General features: G+C 37.4%; 1 protein-coding gene across 1 annotated transcript; it reads left to right on the forward strand.

Annotated features, from left to right (window-relative positions):
• The first annotated feature begins 9,061 nt into the window (after positions 1-9,061).
• On the forward strand, positions 9,062-12,667 carry LOC109172165 (two-component response regulator ORR26-like). The gene is made up of 5 exons (XM_019321315.1): positions 9,062-9,307; positions 10,824-10,973; positions 11,081-11,509; positions 11,671-12,399; positions 12,606-12,667. Exons 1-5 carry the CDS (start codon positions 9,148-9,150, stop codon positions 12,665-12,667), a joined length of 1,530 nt encoding a protein of 509 aa, XP_019176860.1. The 5' UTR covers positions 9,062-9,147.
• The last annotated feature ends 5,725 nt before the right edge of the window (positions 12,668-18,392 follow it).

Consider the following 18,392-nt stretch of genomic DNA (forward strand, 5'->3'; position numbering starts at 1 on the left):
AGAATAGAAATTCAACGATTGCAACAGAAACTGATCAGAATCTTCATCATCAAAAACAACAACATTGAATCAAAACCCAACTTCTAAAGATTTTCAAACTGGCTCATTACATCAAGATAGGCCGGTTGTGAAGATTACGGAAACAGAGTGGAGAAATTTGGCAGAAAAGGATGAGAAAGTTACCTTAATTGAGAAATTTGTGAATGAGAGACCTCCTTTGGATGTGATTATGGCAAAATTTCAGAAGGATTTCCTCATCATTGGCTCGGCACACATCAGATCAATCAATACAAGGCAAGTTCTGATTCGATTCTCACTGAAAGAGAATTGCAAGAAGATTTTAGCAAGAGGTCAGGCACTGATCGAGAACATGTTGGTTCAATTTCTCACGGAGGTCACCGAAGTGGAATGCGAGAAAAGACTTACCTTCAATTCACAATTCAATGCCGCAATGGTAAATGGAAACCCTTGTTCAGGCTGCTTAACAATTTATAATCATAGATCGAGAACCGAAGGGGATGACGCCCAATGGTGTCGGTGTAGTCGGTCCTCCCAAAGGTGACGTGGTGGCACACGATGGAAGCGAGGCTGAGCAATGCGGTGGAGGCGAGGCTGAACATTGTGATTGCTTTTGAAATTCTTACCTCTTGCTTTTACTACTGCAAACGATTTGGAGATTAGGGGATTTTGATTGCTTGTGAACTCACTTACATATGGTATGCATAGATAGAAATAATGAAATGAAAGTCAAAATTACATGTTAACCCAACAAGGTAAATTAATGGTGAAATTCTAGCAGAGGCGAGACTGAGCATTAGTAGAGGAGGGAAGGAATTGGAGAAAATATTAAATGAAGTGTGAAATTCTCAAAATAATCATGTCTTAAACGATTATTAATGAGAAATATCACAGAAAGACTAAATTGGTTAAAGTTATAAAGATTGAAGGATCGAATTTGTTCAAATTGAAGACCATGGACTACATTGCATATCTGCTAATAATTGAGGGACCAAAAATGTAATTTCCCCATTTATTTTATCTTGTTGTAGAAAAAACGTTGTCCATATAGATGTGTGTGTATATACATAGGAAAACATCAATTTTTTAGATCGCAAAAGGTTGTCAAACTACATAAGGTAGTTAAAAAAAAGTTTTCCCTCAAAGGGTGGAACTAAAAAATTTTATTTGTTTGGGGGGAGGGGGCGGTGGTTTCATGGTTAGGCCTAGCCAAGTGTGGTATGAGCTACCATCATCTAATTTTTAAAAATCCTATGAGATATATAAAGGAATGATCAAATGAAAACATGGTACTGTAAAAAGTGAGGACTGATTTGACGAATCCTCAACAATGTCCTCACTAAAATTGACTCCATCAGGGTTCATCAATGGTTGAGAGTTTTAAACAAAATTGGTAATTTTAAAGGATCATTTTGGTCATCACATGCACCATTTCCTTTCTTATTAAACCAAAGAGTTAATTATCGAAATGGTCTCTTGACTATAGTGAAATTACCAATTTGGTACCGAATAAATGGGCGTCGGACAGCTAAACAAACGGAGGGCCAAATTGGTTAAGATTTTTAAAGTTGAAGGACTTAATTAGGCAAAAAAAAAAAAAAATAGTCAAAGACCAAATTGATAATTTCGCTATAGTCATGCAACTATTTCGTTAATTCTCTAAAAAATTAAGGTACAAATAATAAATTTTCAAAAAATTTGGGAGGCACAAGGCCACCCCTAACCCTCTTTAGTTAGCCACTAGTTGTCTTCGTTTAAAAATTTTCTTAGAACTTTAGTGTATGTGTCTTTCTAGACGTTTTTACAAATTGTCATTGCTAATAATAATTAAAAGACATATATAAAAATCCATACAAACTTTGCTAATAATATTTGGCAATGACTAAAAATATGGATAAGCGTCATTAAATGTCACTCAGGACAAATATAAGAATATAAAAATACAAAAAGAAAAAGCATCAGCAGATATTTCTTTGCTGGCGTATTTTCTATTTCATCACCAGTTAGTCACACTCATGACGTATATATATATATATATATATATATATATATATATATATATATATATATATATATATATATATATATATATATATATATAAAAGCGTATAGCAAATGTCTTTTTAGTAGCAAAAGTTCTATTCATTAAAGTCGTCAGTAATTAGCATTACTCAGGACAAATATAAGAATATAAAAATACAAAAAGAAAAAGTGTCATCAGATATTTCTTTGTTGACGTATTTTCTATTTCATCACCAGTTAGTCACACTCATAACGTACAAAAAAAAAAGTGTTACAAATGTCTTTTTAGTAGTAAAAGTTCTATTCATTGAATTCAGCACTAATACGCGTCACTCAAGACAAATATAAGAATATAAAAATACAAAAAGAAAAAGCGTCAGCAGATATTTCTTTGCTGACGTATATTGTATTTCATCACCAGTTAGTCACATTTCTTTGCTGACGTATTTTCTATTTCATCACCAGTTAATTAGTCACACTCATGACGTAAAAAAAAAAAAAAAAAAAAAAAAAAAAAAAAAAAAAACGTGTAACAAAGAAAGTTCTATTTTTATTGAAGTTAGCTATTGACTCTATACTTTCTCAACTTGTTGAAGCACAAAGAGTCAACACTGCCTCCACTAAAACTCAATCTCATGACCTCCCATATGAGAGAGTCACTACATACCACCTAAGCACAAGGTGCTTGGCTTTAACAATAATAATTCTTACATACTATCATATTATGTACATTTAGCTTATTTATCTACAATTCACATATTATGAACATAACAGGCACATAATATCTTAATTAAAGGTACATATATATTAATCGCATTACATAATCTGGACCAAGATCTACAATGCGCATCTTGTGGGTTGCCGTTCACTTGTTTTCCCCTATAGGGGGCATTCACTCCCCTTAAGACATCATCATAAGCTCATAGATAAACTTCTTCAAGTCCTCTATTGACATTCAATTGACTAGTAGTGTCCAATTGTCTCATACACAATGGTAATTTACATGAGGCATGACCAATCACTTTCTCACTTAAGCTTGTTTTTTAACCCCTCTGCATTTTCAGTCACAAATATTTATATGTCGTTGTTTTACGAGCCACAAACTCGATTAATCGTTTGAAAATTTTGATTAGTAATAGGGAGAAAACCTGATGAGCCCTAGGGGCATGGCCTAATAACAATTAAAGTGGGGTAGGTGGGCTTGGCCAGAGGGGAACCCATTTAGGATAATAGATGTGATTTTTTCTAGAAGTGAGGACTTAGGCGTTCTTTATAGCATAGAATGGAGCAAAACCCGTGCAAATGCAAAGAGGGAAGACTGATCAAGGGGACTGGGAACCGAGGGCGTTGGCCTTGGCCTCGACTCTCAATCTGCCCCCAGCATCGACCTTGGCTCCGGGTCTGCCTAGACTAGCTTTGGTGCAGTGTCGCAAGGGCTTCTCACCCCTGTCCGGATCGACCAAGCCATCCATCGGCAACCAAATGGCTTGCGCCTTGTCCAACTGGTCGTGGCAGACCTCCTAGGCTAGACCAATGGAGGGGCGAGGAGGGTGGGGGAGGGGGGGCGACAGGGTGGTGCGGACCTCGATCGTGTCTTGTGACGTCGCACGTGGAGGATTGTTTAGCAAGAAAGTTTGGCACCGAGTAGGAAAGCACACGTATAGCTGGGGATAATGGAGGGTTGTAATCCATGTACTTGTCCATTTCAAACCATCATCAGCTCTCTGCCTCTTCTTTTTGATTTCTCTCTCAGTCAATTGCACAGTTCACCATTTGCGCCTACGAGTCAACTAGTCAGTAGTAGTCCACTAGTATGTTGGTTAGGTCACTTGTGCCTAATTTTCTCCTTTATTTATTTATAACGTACGATTGTAGCCCGCGTTTACTTTATTTCAATGATCTTAAGCCCTATTAATTAAATATTATTTTTTTGTCCGTTCTCAAATATTAACCCGGTCTTATGGTGGAACCAGTCCATTCAAAACCATCAACAACCAAAGCAATTCAATGTCAAACGTTGTATATAAGAATGTAGATCAAAATTTGTAAATTTTTACTTTAGTATGTTATTGTAATTTATTATTACACATTTTAATATATTCCTCATCTTTCTATTTTCTTTTTCAACTTCATGGTAGAATATTTCATGTTCGTCAACATAATTCTATAGTGACATACTTTATATAATAAATTTTAATATCTTTGGATGAACTCAACCCTCCACTCATAGACCAAAGTCCACCTTGCATCGTGGACCTTGATCCAAAACGATATGAGGGTACCTTCAATTAACTGATTATGTACATGTAAATAAAGTGAAGGTACATAATATGTTACTTTTATTATGATACTGGTTCAAATACGAACAGTGCTTTTCGTGCGGACGGTGCGGATTCACCGTTAGGTATGCAAAAATGCACTACATAGTGTCCGAAAATGCACCACAATGAAATACACCAATACACCACAAAATGCACCACACACACAAAAAAAAATGCACCGCACCGAATGGTGCATTTTCAAACATTATGTAGTACATTTATACATATCTAATGGTGAGTAACCGCACGACCGCACGAGAAACATTGTTCACACTGCAAAAACCTAACTTATTTTATTAGATACATAATTTATTAATTGCACCTACCTATATAATTTGGATTGAGTAGGTCTATCATGCGCAGGGTCCACAATATAATTTGAACCTAACTCTCTCCTGCATCAACTGGATTTTGTAAATTATAATTAATTTTAGTGATTCAAATAGAAATTTGAAACGAGTAAACCACGGGAATTATTGTTCCTTTTGACTCCTTACTGTCTTCTCTCACTCTAACCAATTTTGTCAGGGAATGAAGATGACTCGACTCCACGACTGATTATTAATTAGCATAGAACATTGATTTCACAACACATGTTTAGGGTCAACACCCAAAACATTAATCGCCATTTTTTCGGCAATATATGCTTAAATTACTCTTGATCTTGATGCTGTTCTAATTGCATTCAAATTAAGCCTAGTTCTTGAATAATGGGTACAGTTCATGATTACCGCAATATCATTTATTTCACATTCTTAAATGTCTTGACTAATAGTTAATTCCAAATTTCACTTAACGCACACAAGTTGTTGCCGTTACGTGAAACGCAAATAAAAGGTAAAATATTTTATTTTATTTCAATTAAATTTATTTTTAAACCAAACGATAAAAAGTATTAATCCGAATTAAAAATAAAAAAGTCGCAAATACAATGAACCGGGGAAGAATCCAAACCCCCAACCATGATTAGAAACCCAGCGGTGAAAGTTGGAAAGTGATTGTTATTCCGATTGATTGTTATTGAGTGCTAAACCTACCAACCAACCAAACATATTGGTTTTTAAAACACTAATATAGATTTGGAATATCCCATTAATGAAAAAATTCGTTCACTTATTTTATAAGAATTTCATCTCATTATTCATCCTTAGCCTAATCATTCTCATTCCACCCTACTACCAAACATGCAAATACTTTCACCAAAACCCATTATCATTACCAAGTATTTGATATCCATTCCGATTCTGATTCCCATGTGCGAACCAAACACACCCTTAATAATGTTACTAATCAGCATGATTTCAGATTCTCATGTGCGAACCAAACACACCCTTAATAATGTTACTAATCAGCATGATATGAGATTAATGAATTAGGTAATTCAGACACTTATTAAGGATGATGGCTTCTAATCATTCTTTCCAAAAGGTTGAACTCCAACTCGGCCCGACAGAATATCTGGGAGGATGTAAATCATGGTAACTCAACTGAACATGGTGCGCACAAGAAACCCCCCTCACTTTGAGAGGTTGCTCCCACACTGCCGCTTGTGAGACTCAATCCCTGGTCATTTTTTCCAACTTTCACCTCTATTACCAGTTGAGTTGTCCATGCAATTAAATTTATTTTTAAACCAAACGATAAAAAGTATTAATTCGAATTAAAAATAAAATAAAAATTCGTAAATACAATGAACCAGGGAAGAAACCAAACCCCCAACCATGATTAAAAATACAATGCGCCAGTATTTTGCATGTTTGGTAGTAGGGTAGAATGAGAATGATTAGACTAAGGATGAATAATGGGATGAAACCCTTATAAAATAAGAGAATGCGTTTTTCTATTAATGGGTATTCCAAATCCATAGTAGTGTTTTAAAACCCAATCAACCAAACAATAACAATCACTTTCATACTCATACATGAGTACTAAACTTACCAATCAAACACACCCTAAGAGAATGTAACAATTCTCATCTAAATTAAACAATCATAAATAATAAAATATGTATAAGAAAAATTTATAATTTTACTATACAGGGCAGACAAACGTCACAAAATATTATAAAACTTTTATTTAAAATAACACGGATTATTATCAGAAAAGTTTTAGAATATCTTTTGGAGATATGATTATCTTTAATAATGATTGTATTTTGATCCAGAGATAAATGGGCATTCAAACAGAGTATTGAGAATTAAAAAACAAAAAAAAGAAGTAATAATTTCACTACTTAATGTGATTCAGAAATAATGATTCTTTTATATGTTGTATAAAGTTCAACAATAAAATTAGAAAAAATGAAAAGTATAATTACAAAATAAGTATAATTACAGCTTAAGTGGGTCACGTGATCAAATTAATTACAAGAATAGTCAACATATAAGATGGGTACTGTCCATTTGTGCGCAGCCGTTACTCCCTTGGGCGGGTACTCCGATTGATGTTGAAAAATAATTTCTGTTTAAAAATAATTTGGATGAAATCGTCTCACCGTGAGATAGGTCAGATCAAGACAAAAATATAATACTTATATGTACAAATGTAATATTAATCAAAAATAAAATTTTTGTTAGGATAATGTTATACTTTTAAGGAAAAATGTAATGCTTTTACATTACAATTTAAAAGTATTACATTTTTTCTCAAAATATATTATATTTTCTTTTATAAGTAAGGAGTACTTGCCAACATTATTTATTATTAAAAATATAATACTTTTGATGGAAAATATAATACTTTTACATCAAAATGTAAAAAAATATTATATTTTTCTCAAAAGTATTACATTTTCCTTTATACGTAACAAGAATTCTATTCCTGATTAGTATGACATTTGAGCATATAAGTACGACATTTGTGCAATTGTGCGTATAAATATGATATTTGCATGTTGATTTGACCAGACCCTAGTCTCACACCGACCCTTTTTCTTAAATTATTTTTAAGGAAAATGACATTTTCCCCCCTAAATTATATGTTAATAGCACATTTTTCCCCTCAATTATTCATGTAAGCACATTAGTCCCCTCAATTATTTTAAAAGTGGTTGTTTTCCCTATTGATATATTAAATTGACACTTCTACTCTTAAAGTAAACATTTTATTTATTTTTCATCTCCAACAAATTATTGCTTATACGTAGGGATGACCACGATTCAGTTCGAACTGAACCGGACATTATAGCAATCGAATTGAAAGTTTCCGATTATGATTCAGATCTAGAACCCAATATTTAGATTTCAGTTTATTAAAATTATGAATCGAAAAAACTGGATCATGAACCGTGAACCGGCGGTTCTGGATCCGGTTTGTGATTTTGAACCGTCTTTATTTTAAAATAGTCTAAATTCAACAATAAATGTTTTTTTTTTTCAGTTCGGAACATGAACCGACTGTTCTGATTTGCGATTTTAATCAACTCTAAATATCGAGTTTCGATTCTAAATTGTAATTAGAATATTTCGTTTGGTTGCTATAGTGTCTGTTCGATTTGAACCAAATCGTGGTCATAATTTGTTGGGGAAGAAAAATAAATGAAATATTTATTTTAAGGGTAAATATGTTCATTTAATATTTGAGGGGAAAAAACAATTACTTAAATAATTCAGGAGAGAAAAATGCTATAAGTATATAACTCAGGAGAAAAAGTGCCATTTTTCCTTATTTTAATCATTAGTCAATGAGGTATTTATAGTTAATTTTATAATATAATAATTTTAAATAATTTGTGTTGTCGTTATTTTTAATTAATGAAAAATTGATTTTTTTTTTAATCTTTGAATAAAAATAAATGTCGTTTTGCCTGTTAATGGTGCATGTCTATCGTATCTTGTCACTTAATTGTCACCAATTTTACTTTTGTTGTCCTTGAGTTTTATTATAATTAGGTTAAAATTAAAGGTGACTTCGCAGATAATTGACGGGCAAGGCCCACTGTCTCACTCAAAAGAGATGTCTACAATGATAGTTTTTAATGTAGTATCTGAGCTAATAACACCCCTACTGAGGCTCAAACTCACAACCTCCCATATGAAAATTCAACCTGAGTACCAGCTAAGCACAAAGTGCTTAGCATAGAAATGATAGTTTAATTGTTTTATTTATTCTTTCCAAAAGGTTGAACCCCAACCCTAAGGCCCCCCCACACTCCAGCCCGACAGAGCATCTGGCAGGATGTAAATCATGGTAACTCAACTGAACATGAACCACAGAGGCTAGACCTTTGCTTACTGCGCACAAAAAGCCCCCTCACATGGTAACTCAATTGTTTTATTTATTATTTTTAAGAATTAAGGCTTATTAATTTAAAAAATTAACTTAGTAGAGTGCATTCTCTCAAAATAAACTTTTCCACTTTTAATCTCACCAACGAAAAAATTGTATGAATTTATTCTCTGGTCAAATTAATTTTAAATTTTTATACATTAGTATTGAATTAAATGTTACAAAAAAAAAAGGGTAAAATGTAAATAATTAAAATCAATCGTCGTTACACATCAAATTAAATAGAAGGGGGACGGGCGACGGGGGAGGAGAGATGGGCGGGGGGGAGGACAATGAGGGGGGGGGGGGGGGGGGGGAGGAAAATGACGAGGAAGGGAGCGTAAAATTTATTATCGAGTCAAGTTGACATTCACATTTTTACTATAAAAAGAGCACATATTCAGTATTATCATCACTTCGTTCTCTCTCGAAAATAATTTCCTTAGAAAGAAAAAACTACTTCTTTGTTTCCCTAATAGGCTTTCTCAATTTCCTTTACATATTTCTTCAAATCTTCACTATGTGGAGATTACCAGAATACCAAATCGACAACCCTTATGCTAACATCTCAATGGCTTCCCATCATATGGTAACAAATGGTATACATGTGCTAGTGTCTGATCATGACCTCAAGTTTCTTGCATCAACGGTTGATATGCTCAAGCGACACTTTTACAAAGGTATATATGCTGTATTCATGAATTTCATTTTTATTTTATCGTTAGAGTAACCTTTTTTTTTTTTTTTTTTTTTTTTTAATCTTTACATAAATGAAATGATAAAATTGTTTCCATGTGAAATGAATTTTTTTTAGCCATTTATGGACACTAATTAAATTAATTTTTTTTAATGTTTTATTGAGAGGTTATTATATTCTCTCGAAGTAAAATTATCATTCCGCCTTTGTGATTTTTTTTTCCATTAACTTCATACCTGACTTTGACGATGAAAATTTTCCGGTGGTATATATGTCGCCATATGTCAGTTTATTTTGAAAACTAGTTTCACTCGGAGTTGAGACATGTTTTTGTTTCGTCATTAATTTAGTTACGAATTATAGTGAAATTCATCTGTGTTTATGTGTTTTCTTGTTGTGTATGATAATCAATTTTATCGTCATTTTTCGTTTGACTCTATCGAAATTTGTCTGTAACTAAAATTTTGATTTTTGAACCGTTAATGATATCATTTTAATTTTTCAAAGAGTCAAAAATTTTTAATTAAAATTTGCTAAAAGTAAATACCGAAATAATAAAATTCCCCTCATATCATTCATGAGGTGTTTTTTTTTTTTTTTTTTTTTTTTTTTTTAATACTCTTTATGAGTTAATATCTCCAATGGTCCTCCGAGTATTATGGTATTACCAGTTGTGGTCTCTCAACTTTAAAATGACCAGTAGACATTCTACTAGGTTTAAAAAAATCACCCGTGATCTTCCGTTAACTTTTCGATCTGTCTAAAGGGTGTTAGGGAGGGGGGCGGGGGGGAGGTGTCCGAAACCTTTTTCCTAAAAACCCTCCATGCTTTAACGTAGAAAGAACAATGAAAATAATGGTGAAAGGACACCTTTACCCTCCCACTTAATGCCCTTTTGACAGAAAAGTTAACGAATGATCACGAGTAATTATTTTTTAAAACTAGTAGGATGTTTATTAGTCATTTTAAAGTTGATGAATCACAACTGATAATACCTTAATACTCAGAGGACTATTAAAGGTATTAAATCTAATCTTTATATATGCATGTTGGCTACATTTAATTCATATAATTACTTAATTTCCTCTTATAAAAAAAATTAATTAGATTATTGTTTCCTGTTAAGATATTTTCCTAATTATTAGTTGTGGGGCCCTATCTGGTACAAAAACCTGGGATAAATTTTTTTTATTAATATATTCTAAATCGATCTCTATTTGGAAAATATTAAAATTAATTACGAATATGTATGTGTATATGTTTGTGACTTATATCAGAAAAGCTTTTGAAACTGTTCATCTTTTTGAGGCATATATATATACATTCCATATTAGATGCGGGCCCCATTTTGGTTTTGTATTGATAGTTTTAATTTGAGTTAATCACCGATTTCGATTATAATAAAATTATCTATTTGATCCTCGTCTATTATTCTTATCAAATTAAGTAGCTAATTAATTTAATTTGAAAAATAAATAAATACATATTTGTGAGTGCAGTTACTGTGGTGGATTGTGCTTCTGCTGCACTTTCAGTCCTTTCCCAGAAAGAACAGAAATTCGATGCTGTGATTGCAAACGTTAATTCACCTGATATGCAAGGGTTTAAGCTTCTCCGCCAGGCTGTGAGCATGGATTTGATAGTAATCTGTAAGTAATTAATTTCTTCAATTCCAATTTAATTATTATTTCTTTGAATTGAATAATATATATATGTATATGTTCCTGGACTGGATCCCTGGAATTGTTGAATGCAGTATTGTGTGATGAAGAAGATGCAGAGATGGCGGTTAGGCTTATAGAGCACGGAGCCTTCCTCCTCCTGCAAAAACCAATGTGTCAAGAGACGTTGAAGAACTTGTGGCAGCATGTTGTGAGGGAAAGGAATGTGCAGAGAGGGAAAGAGATGATGTTAATGGAGAAAAATAACAGGGAATTAGCTGTGATCAACAATGGCGGGGGCGGGGCTGATAGGGGTAAGGGAGTGAGGGTGGAAGAGAATGAGAACTACGAGATGAGCTATAGAGGAAAGGGGAAGAGGACTCGGCAGCAGCAGAGCTTGAACGAGTCAACTCAGATGATGATGAATCCGGGCTTGGCTAGGGTTAAGCGGAAGACGTGCACGGAATGGACTGTGGAGCTTCATGAGAAGTTCATGAATGCTGTTCATCAGCTTGGAGATGGAAGTATGCGTAATTAATTAATGTTTCAATCTCTGTTTAATTTATTTATACATGATCGAATTGCTTGAATCTTCATTATATATATGTGTTTCAATCTCTGATCTGTTTAATTGCTTGCTGGATGGATATTGATTGAATGTTTAATTTGTGTTTGATTGAATTAGGGTGTTATCCGAAGGAAATTCTGGAGCTGATGAATGTTCCTGGGCTGACAAGGATGCAAGTCGCAAGCCATTTGCAGAAATGCCGCAATGATAACTGGAAAGCTCCGGAGGAGCGAAGAGCTCCGCCGACGTCCAGCGTGTCGCCGGCGACTGAATCCGCGTCCAGAAATGAGCAGCGGAGGTTCGGGACGATGCCCAGGTTAACCGCAGCTGTAGTTGCTGCGGCGGCGGCGGCAGCGGCAGGGAACTCCCAGACCGAACGCCAACAGCTGGAAAGCACCACGTTGCCGGAAGTTCAGTCGTCGCCGTCCATGGACGGTGCGGGGAGAGGAGACAGCTCCCAGACCCTCGTTCACCGCCAGTATCTGACCATCGGATATGCCGCCACCCACGTCTCCAAGCTCGACTCCTCTTCTCCCCCGAGCGTTGTGCGCCCCGTCGCCGCCTCTGCCTCCGCCGCCGTCGCCGTCACTACCTTCAACGCAACGTCCGGCCAAGCCTCCATTGTTGGGAGCTTTAATTACGGCAGCGAAGGAGGTCTGCAAGGACTCAGTGGTGGTGGTGGTGGGAGTTTGTTCGGCAACAAAGATGATTTCTCTGCTGATAACCCCAGCAACACCACCACCGGTGACGACTCATACGCCACTCCCCCACCGCCCCGCCTCCGCAGCCTTCAGTCCGATGAATTCCTCACCTATAACGACGTGGATTATGAATATCTGATTCAAGGTTATTAGAGGATAAGACTACCACCATTGCTTAATAAGGCAGTTAGCTGGGCAGTTAAAGTGCAGTTAGTTTCAGCTTGCACTGTTGCTTCTAATTCTGTATCCTCATATGTAGCTTCAATCTCTTCTTGTAAAACAGTTAGTTCGTTTACTCAATGAAACAGTAGTTCTTTCCTTCTTTCGTCCAGCTCTCATTTCATGATAAAGGTTTCTCCGACAACAATGCTCGCCAGGGCGGCGTTGGACTGCAGGCCCCTTGGCTAGCATGATAACGCGTTGTAGAGGCATAGTACCTAGTAGATGGTAATAGATTAGAAACATTGGATTGAATAGAAATGTTGTATAATGTTGTAGAACTGTAGTTTAGTCATTTGGATTATATAATAATTTTGTTGTTAGATAGAACCTTTAGCCTGTGCGTTTGGGCTTGGCTGGTAGTCCAAACGTGGGCGGTAGCACCCTATGTGTATGTATAAAATTTTCTCTTAATCCGCTTCCGCATCTAAATCCTATTTTCAAATAAATAAACGTTTCTTATTTTAACTATTCCGGTTTTTAAAATTAAGGGTCTTACAAAGTAAGTTCCTTGATGTTAGAACAACCAATTAAAATGTTTTATTTGTAGCTACTTGATGTGACAAATATTGGTGTTCAGATTCATGTCTATGTGATAACCACTTCTTAGGTAGGTTGGAACCCTCTCCTTGGTGTCTCTTAGATATTCAATTTTCCATCGCCGGCTGAGCACATTAAATGCACCTTTTATAGGAGTGTGAAGGAGCACATGCCGGTAACCCAACATGGCACACACGTGGCAAGCATGCACTTGTCTATCAGTTTGGTTTGGTCAAACGTCATCTCCTCTAACTATTTGTGACAAGACTTTGGAGGTGACTCCATAGGCCCTCGAGTTCTATGAGGCACATTTGGTTAGAATTGGAACAAATGCTGGTCAACCGTAATCGTAATAATGGGACGTTTAGAAAATTCCAAACAAATTGATTGGAGTAGATCGGTAACGACCGATAGCGATTGGGAAAAATACGGGAGACGGTCCGGTTAGCACGAAGCATACGACTCTATCACTAGCCCCCTGCTTCTTGACTCGAGGTCGAAAGACAGATGGTCAGGAAGCAAGATTGCCACGTTTCCCGTGAGAGTTAGAAAGACAACCGGGAAATTTGATCCCGGGATGTGTTGTGTAATCGCTAGAATGCACGCCCAGTTAACCCAATGCTAGAGCGACACATGTCACTACTTAATTGGCGAGAGTAACTGACAACTTGTCTTTTCGCGGGGCAAATTTTATGTGGACCATGGTTCACACATTACTGTGTGGACCATAAAATGTACATTTTTAATATACTAAAAGTACATTATTTGTGTATTGAATGTACATTATACAAAATAAGTACTTTCAGTGCTCAAATAATGTATTTTCCTGACTACAAGACACATTTTTAATATAGTAAAAGTACATTATTTGTGTAGTAAACGTACATTATTTGATAGTATACAGATAATGTACTTTCAGTACTCAAACAATGTATTTTATATATACAAATAATATACTCCATACGTCCCAAATTGGTTGTCACATTTGCTTTTTACATGCTTTTTAAAGAACTAAAGTATATACTATGTATTTTCTAATTATGCTCACTGTTCCCTAGGGTTTCTCTCTGATTTTTATCTGGCTTTCTTCGGCTACTTTGTACAGCTGCTACGTTTTATTCTCCTGCGACGGCGTTTATCTGTATGGCGTCCACTACATCGGCAGACGACACGGTTGAGGCAATAACTCAGCGATGGGCGGACGTTGTTTTGGAGGAGGAGGAAGGTTTTTTGTTCGTTCCGAAAATGGAGGAGGTGGCGGTAGAAGGGGAGGCAGCTCCCGGACAGGTCTGGCGTCTCGTAGGTCGCTTTCTTACGAAGAAATTGATCAAGGTAGAGTATATGCGTCAAAACCGAGCTGCAGTTTGGCAACCGGTGAAGGGAGTTCAAGTTTCTGAGATTGAACCAAGGTTGTTCTTGTTCGTGTTCTACCATAAAACGAAAATAGTGCGAGTCTTGGAGGAGGATCATTGGGCCTTTGAGAATGCAACCCTAGTTTGCAGGGAAATTGCTGATGGGATGCTACCGGGGACAGTCGAGTTGAATACAGTTGATTGTGGATTCAGGTGCATGATTTACCACTTGGATACACATCATAAAAGATTCTCGAACAGATTGGGAATTACTTGGGAACCTTCATTAAAGGGGATGAGAGGTATGTTGGCGCCCCGTGGAAAACATTCTATAGAATCCGTGTTGCTATCTCGGTTGATAAGCCTTTGAAACGCCGAATGAAATTTCAGAAGCGTGATAAGACTACAACTTGGGTATCCTTCAAATACGAGAGATTGCATAGCTTCTGTTTCTGCTGCGGCATGCTTGGCCATGTTTATAAATTTTGTTTGCATGCAAGGGAATCAACACTGCCACCCGAGAGCTATCCATACTCGGCGAAGATGAGGGCTGGAGTGCGACGTGGTCCACGTCCAGTAGGGGAAAGCTGGTTGATTCCGGCTGAGGGTAACCCAGGTGATGGTACGGGTGGCGAGACGGAAGGAGGTAGACGGTTGAATGATGGTGTGGTGGTAGTTCGGGATCCACGATGTGAGTGGAGGTTCCAGTTGTGGCTGTTGCTAAATGTCGTCGTGAGACACCGGTGGGGAGTAGTAGGGCTCCGGGAGGGAGTGGTGCTGATGTGATCACGTCTGATGCGATTTTAAAAAACTTGTCCATGGCGGGTACTGGTTCCCAGGCCCACCCGTCCTCATGAGTACCCTATCTTGGATCTGTCGTGGCTTGGGTAATCCGCGAACAGTTCGAGAAGTGACGGGCCTTGTGTCCTGTAAGAAGCCTGAGTTCGTGTTTTTTATGGAAACTAAAGTGGGGCGGCTGCATGCAGAACGTCTCAGGGTCAAACTGGGGTTTGACGGGTTGTTTTATGTTGACAATGTTGGTCTGGGTGGGGGTCTGGTCTGCTTTGGAAGAAAAATAATACGGCTCGTTTGTTGAGTTACTCTAAAAATCATGTGGATGTGGAGGTTAGTGGTGCAGATGGAAAAGTGTGGCGAATGTCATGTTTTTATGGCTTACCAGACTGAAATAGGAGGACTGAGTCTTGGGATCTACTACGCACCTTGAGTACTAGATCCCAACTACCCTGGATAGTCGTAGGGGATTTTAATGATCTATTATATCAGCATGAGAAGAGAGGAGGAAACCCACACCCTAATAATCTCCTTCGCGGGTTTGGAGAGGTTGTTGATGATTGTGGACTGACACAGTTGCCTATGTCTGGCTACTGTTTTACCTGGGAAAAGGGTAAGGGCACTGATAGTTGGATCGAGGAGAGACTGGACAAGGTTCTCGCAACTGATGGGTGGCGTGACATGAATAGGAATGCAGGTGTGGAAAATATTCTGACAAGAAATTCGGATCACTCGGCTTTATTTCTAAGAGTTGATATTGTTAACATGATAAGAGCTAGGCCGAGATGGTTCATGTTTGAGATGGCCTAACTGCTAGACAAGGGTTGTAGGGATGTGGTCGAGACTGCCTGGCAGGATGGGAGGACTGAGGGGCTGCTAGATTGTCAGCAACATTGTGGACACATGTTGATGCGGTGGGGAGGTGACTACTTTCATAAATTTGGGGACTGCATTAAACGGCCGATCGAGGGAGAGGCATGACTAGGTACGAATCAGAAGGGACCCGACTGCATTAGCCGAGTTCCAACAAATTGAGACACAGCTTCGTCAATTGGAGGCGCAGGAGAACGCATTCTGGAAGCAATGAGCGAAGCAGCATTGGCTTCGTGGTGTATATTCCAATACAAAATTTTATCACAGGTATGCTTCTGCTCGTAGGAAAAAAAATTCAATTCCTAAAATTAAAGATGAAAGTGATATGTGGGTGGAGGGGGACGCTATGAATAAGGTTATCTTGAATTATTTTATGGCTATTTTTTCCTCAAATGGTGCTATGGGTGAGGATGCTTTGTTTGATGATTTTACTCCCCGAGTATCTCCTGGTCAGAATGAAAATCTTTTATGCCCCTTTGAATTGGATGAAGTTAAAACTGCGCTTTTCTCAATGTTTCCTGACAAAGCCCCATGACCGGATGGAATGAATCAGGGATTTTATCAGCATTTCTGGGATCTTGTTGGAGGGGATGTATTTGGTTTTGTGATAAAATGTTTGAATACCCGTGTTTTCCCAGAAAATTTGAATGATACTGATGCGGTTTTGATCCCGAAAAAGTGTGTGCCGAAAACGGTAGCGGATATGCGACCAATTGCATTATGTAACGTTCTTTACAGAATTATGGTCAAGATGATAGTAAACAGGATGAAACCGCTCATGGGGGAGATATCAGAATCCCAGAGTGCTTTTATCCCAAGGAGACTTATCACATATAATATTTTGATAGCGGCAGAGATAGGCCATTATCTAAATAGAAAACAGTGTGGTATATCAGGCTGAGGTGCTTTAAAGCTGGATATGGCAAAAGCATATGATAGGATAGAGTGGCCCTTTCTGGAAAAAATGCTTACAATCATGGGTTTTGCAGAGGATTGGATGCTTTGTGTGAATACACAATAAAAGTTAATGGCGTGCCAAGTGGTACTGTAACACCTACTCGTGGCCTTAGACAAGGTGATCCGCTGTTTCCCTATTTATTTATTATCTGTGCAGACGGACTTTCTATGCTGTTGCAGAAAGCACAAATGACTGGTTTAATACACGGATGTAGGGTCGTGAGGGGAACCCCTCCGATTTCGCACTTATTTTTTGCAGATGACAGTCTCTTGTTTTTTAAAGCTAATGTCCAGGAGGCCAGTGTGGTCAAGCAGTGTCTGATACGGTACGAAAAATTGTCTGGCCAGATGGTCAATTTCCATAAATCAAATATTTGCTTTAACAGGAATACCTAGGACTGGATTAGAGAAGTGGTAGCAGATTGCTTACAAGTAACACAGGCCCCAAACTTTGGAAAGTATCTTGGTCTGCCATCATTTGTGGGTAGGAATAAAAGAGCTGTTTTTTGCGTATATTGAGGATAAAATCAGGCAAAGGATTGGCTCGTGGAATAGGAAATTGTTCTCCGAATTGAAGCCGGTAAAGAGGTTCTCTTGAAAAGTATGGCGCAGTCAATGTCTACTTTTTTCATGAGTGTTTTTTTACTACCTGACTGTGTTTGTTTATCTATTCAGAGAAGCTATGAACAGGTACTAGTGGGGAAGTGGCACGGAAAGGGGTATTCATTGGAAGGCATGGGACAGATTATGTATCCCAAAGAAATTTGGAGGATTAGGATTCAAGGATCTACGAGCTTTTAATCTAGCTATGCTAGGGAAACATGCATGGCGTTTTCTGACAAATCCTAACACTCTGGCCGCGAGAGTATATAAGGCTAGGTATTATCCTAATACCTCATTTACGAATGCAACTATAGGGAATTGCCCAAGTTATTGTTGGAGGAGTATTATGGCTGCACATAATCTTGTATTCTTGTCTGTTCAGGAATAAGAAGGAGAATTGGTAATGGTAAAAATACATTGATTTGGGGAGACTCGTGGTTACTAGATGATCCTAGTCCAGTAATCCAAACAGAAATGCTAGAGGAGTTGAGGGGGGCGCTGGTGTCTGGACTAATTGAAGAACAGACTAACATCTGGGATCCTCATATTTTGACAGATTAGACCTGATTATGAGGATTCATGGTATTGGTCCAGTGACCCAAAATGAATTTATACGGTAAAGAATGCATACAGGTAAGTTGTTGGAAATATAGAATATAGCACCACGAATTTTGGCAAATGGGTTACATTGTGGAAGTTAAAAGTGCTGCCAAAACTACTAATTTACTTATGAAGAGGGTAGAGGTGGACCCGGCGTGCCCGATGTGTGGTTTGGTTCATGAGGATATTATGCATACGCTTA

The sequence above is a fragment of the Ipomoea nil genome, unplaced genomic scaffold (assembly GCF_001879475.1).
Source record: "Ipomoea nil cultivar Tokyo-kokei standard unplaced genomic scaffold, Asagao_1.1 scaffold0415, whole genome shotgun sequence".
Lineage (NCBI taxonomy): Eukaryota > Viridiplantae > Streptophyta > Magnoliopsida > Solanales > Convolvulaceae > Ipomoea > Ipomoea nil.

What these genes read in the sequence shown, in the direction of transcription:
- LOC109172165 (XM_019321315.1), top strand. Translation starts at nt 9,148, where the DNA reads ATGTGGAGATTACCAGAATACCAAATCGACAACCCTTATGCTAACATC. An exon ending in CATGGATTTGATAGTAATCT is followed by an intron (nt 10,974 to 11,080) that starts GTAAGTAATTAA and finishes TGTTGAATGCAG; the next exon opens with TATTGTGTGATGAAGAAGAT. An exon ending in TTATGAATATCTGATTCAAG is followed by an intron (nt 12,400 to 12,605) that starts GTTATTAGAGGA and finishes TTCATGATAAAG; the next exon opens with GTTTCTCCGACAACAATGCT.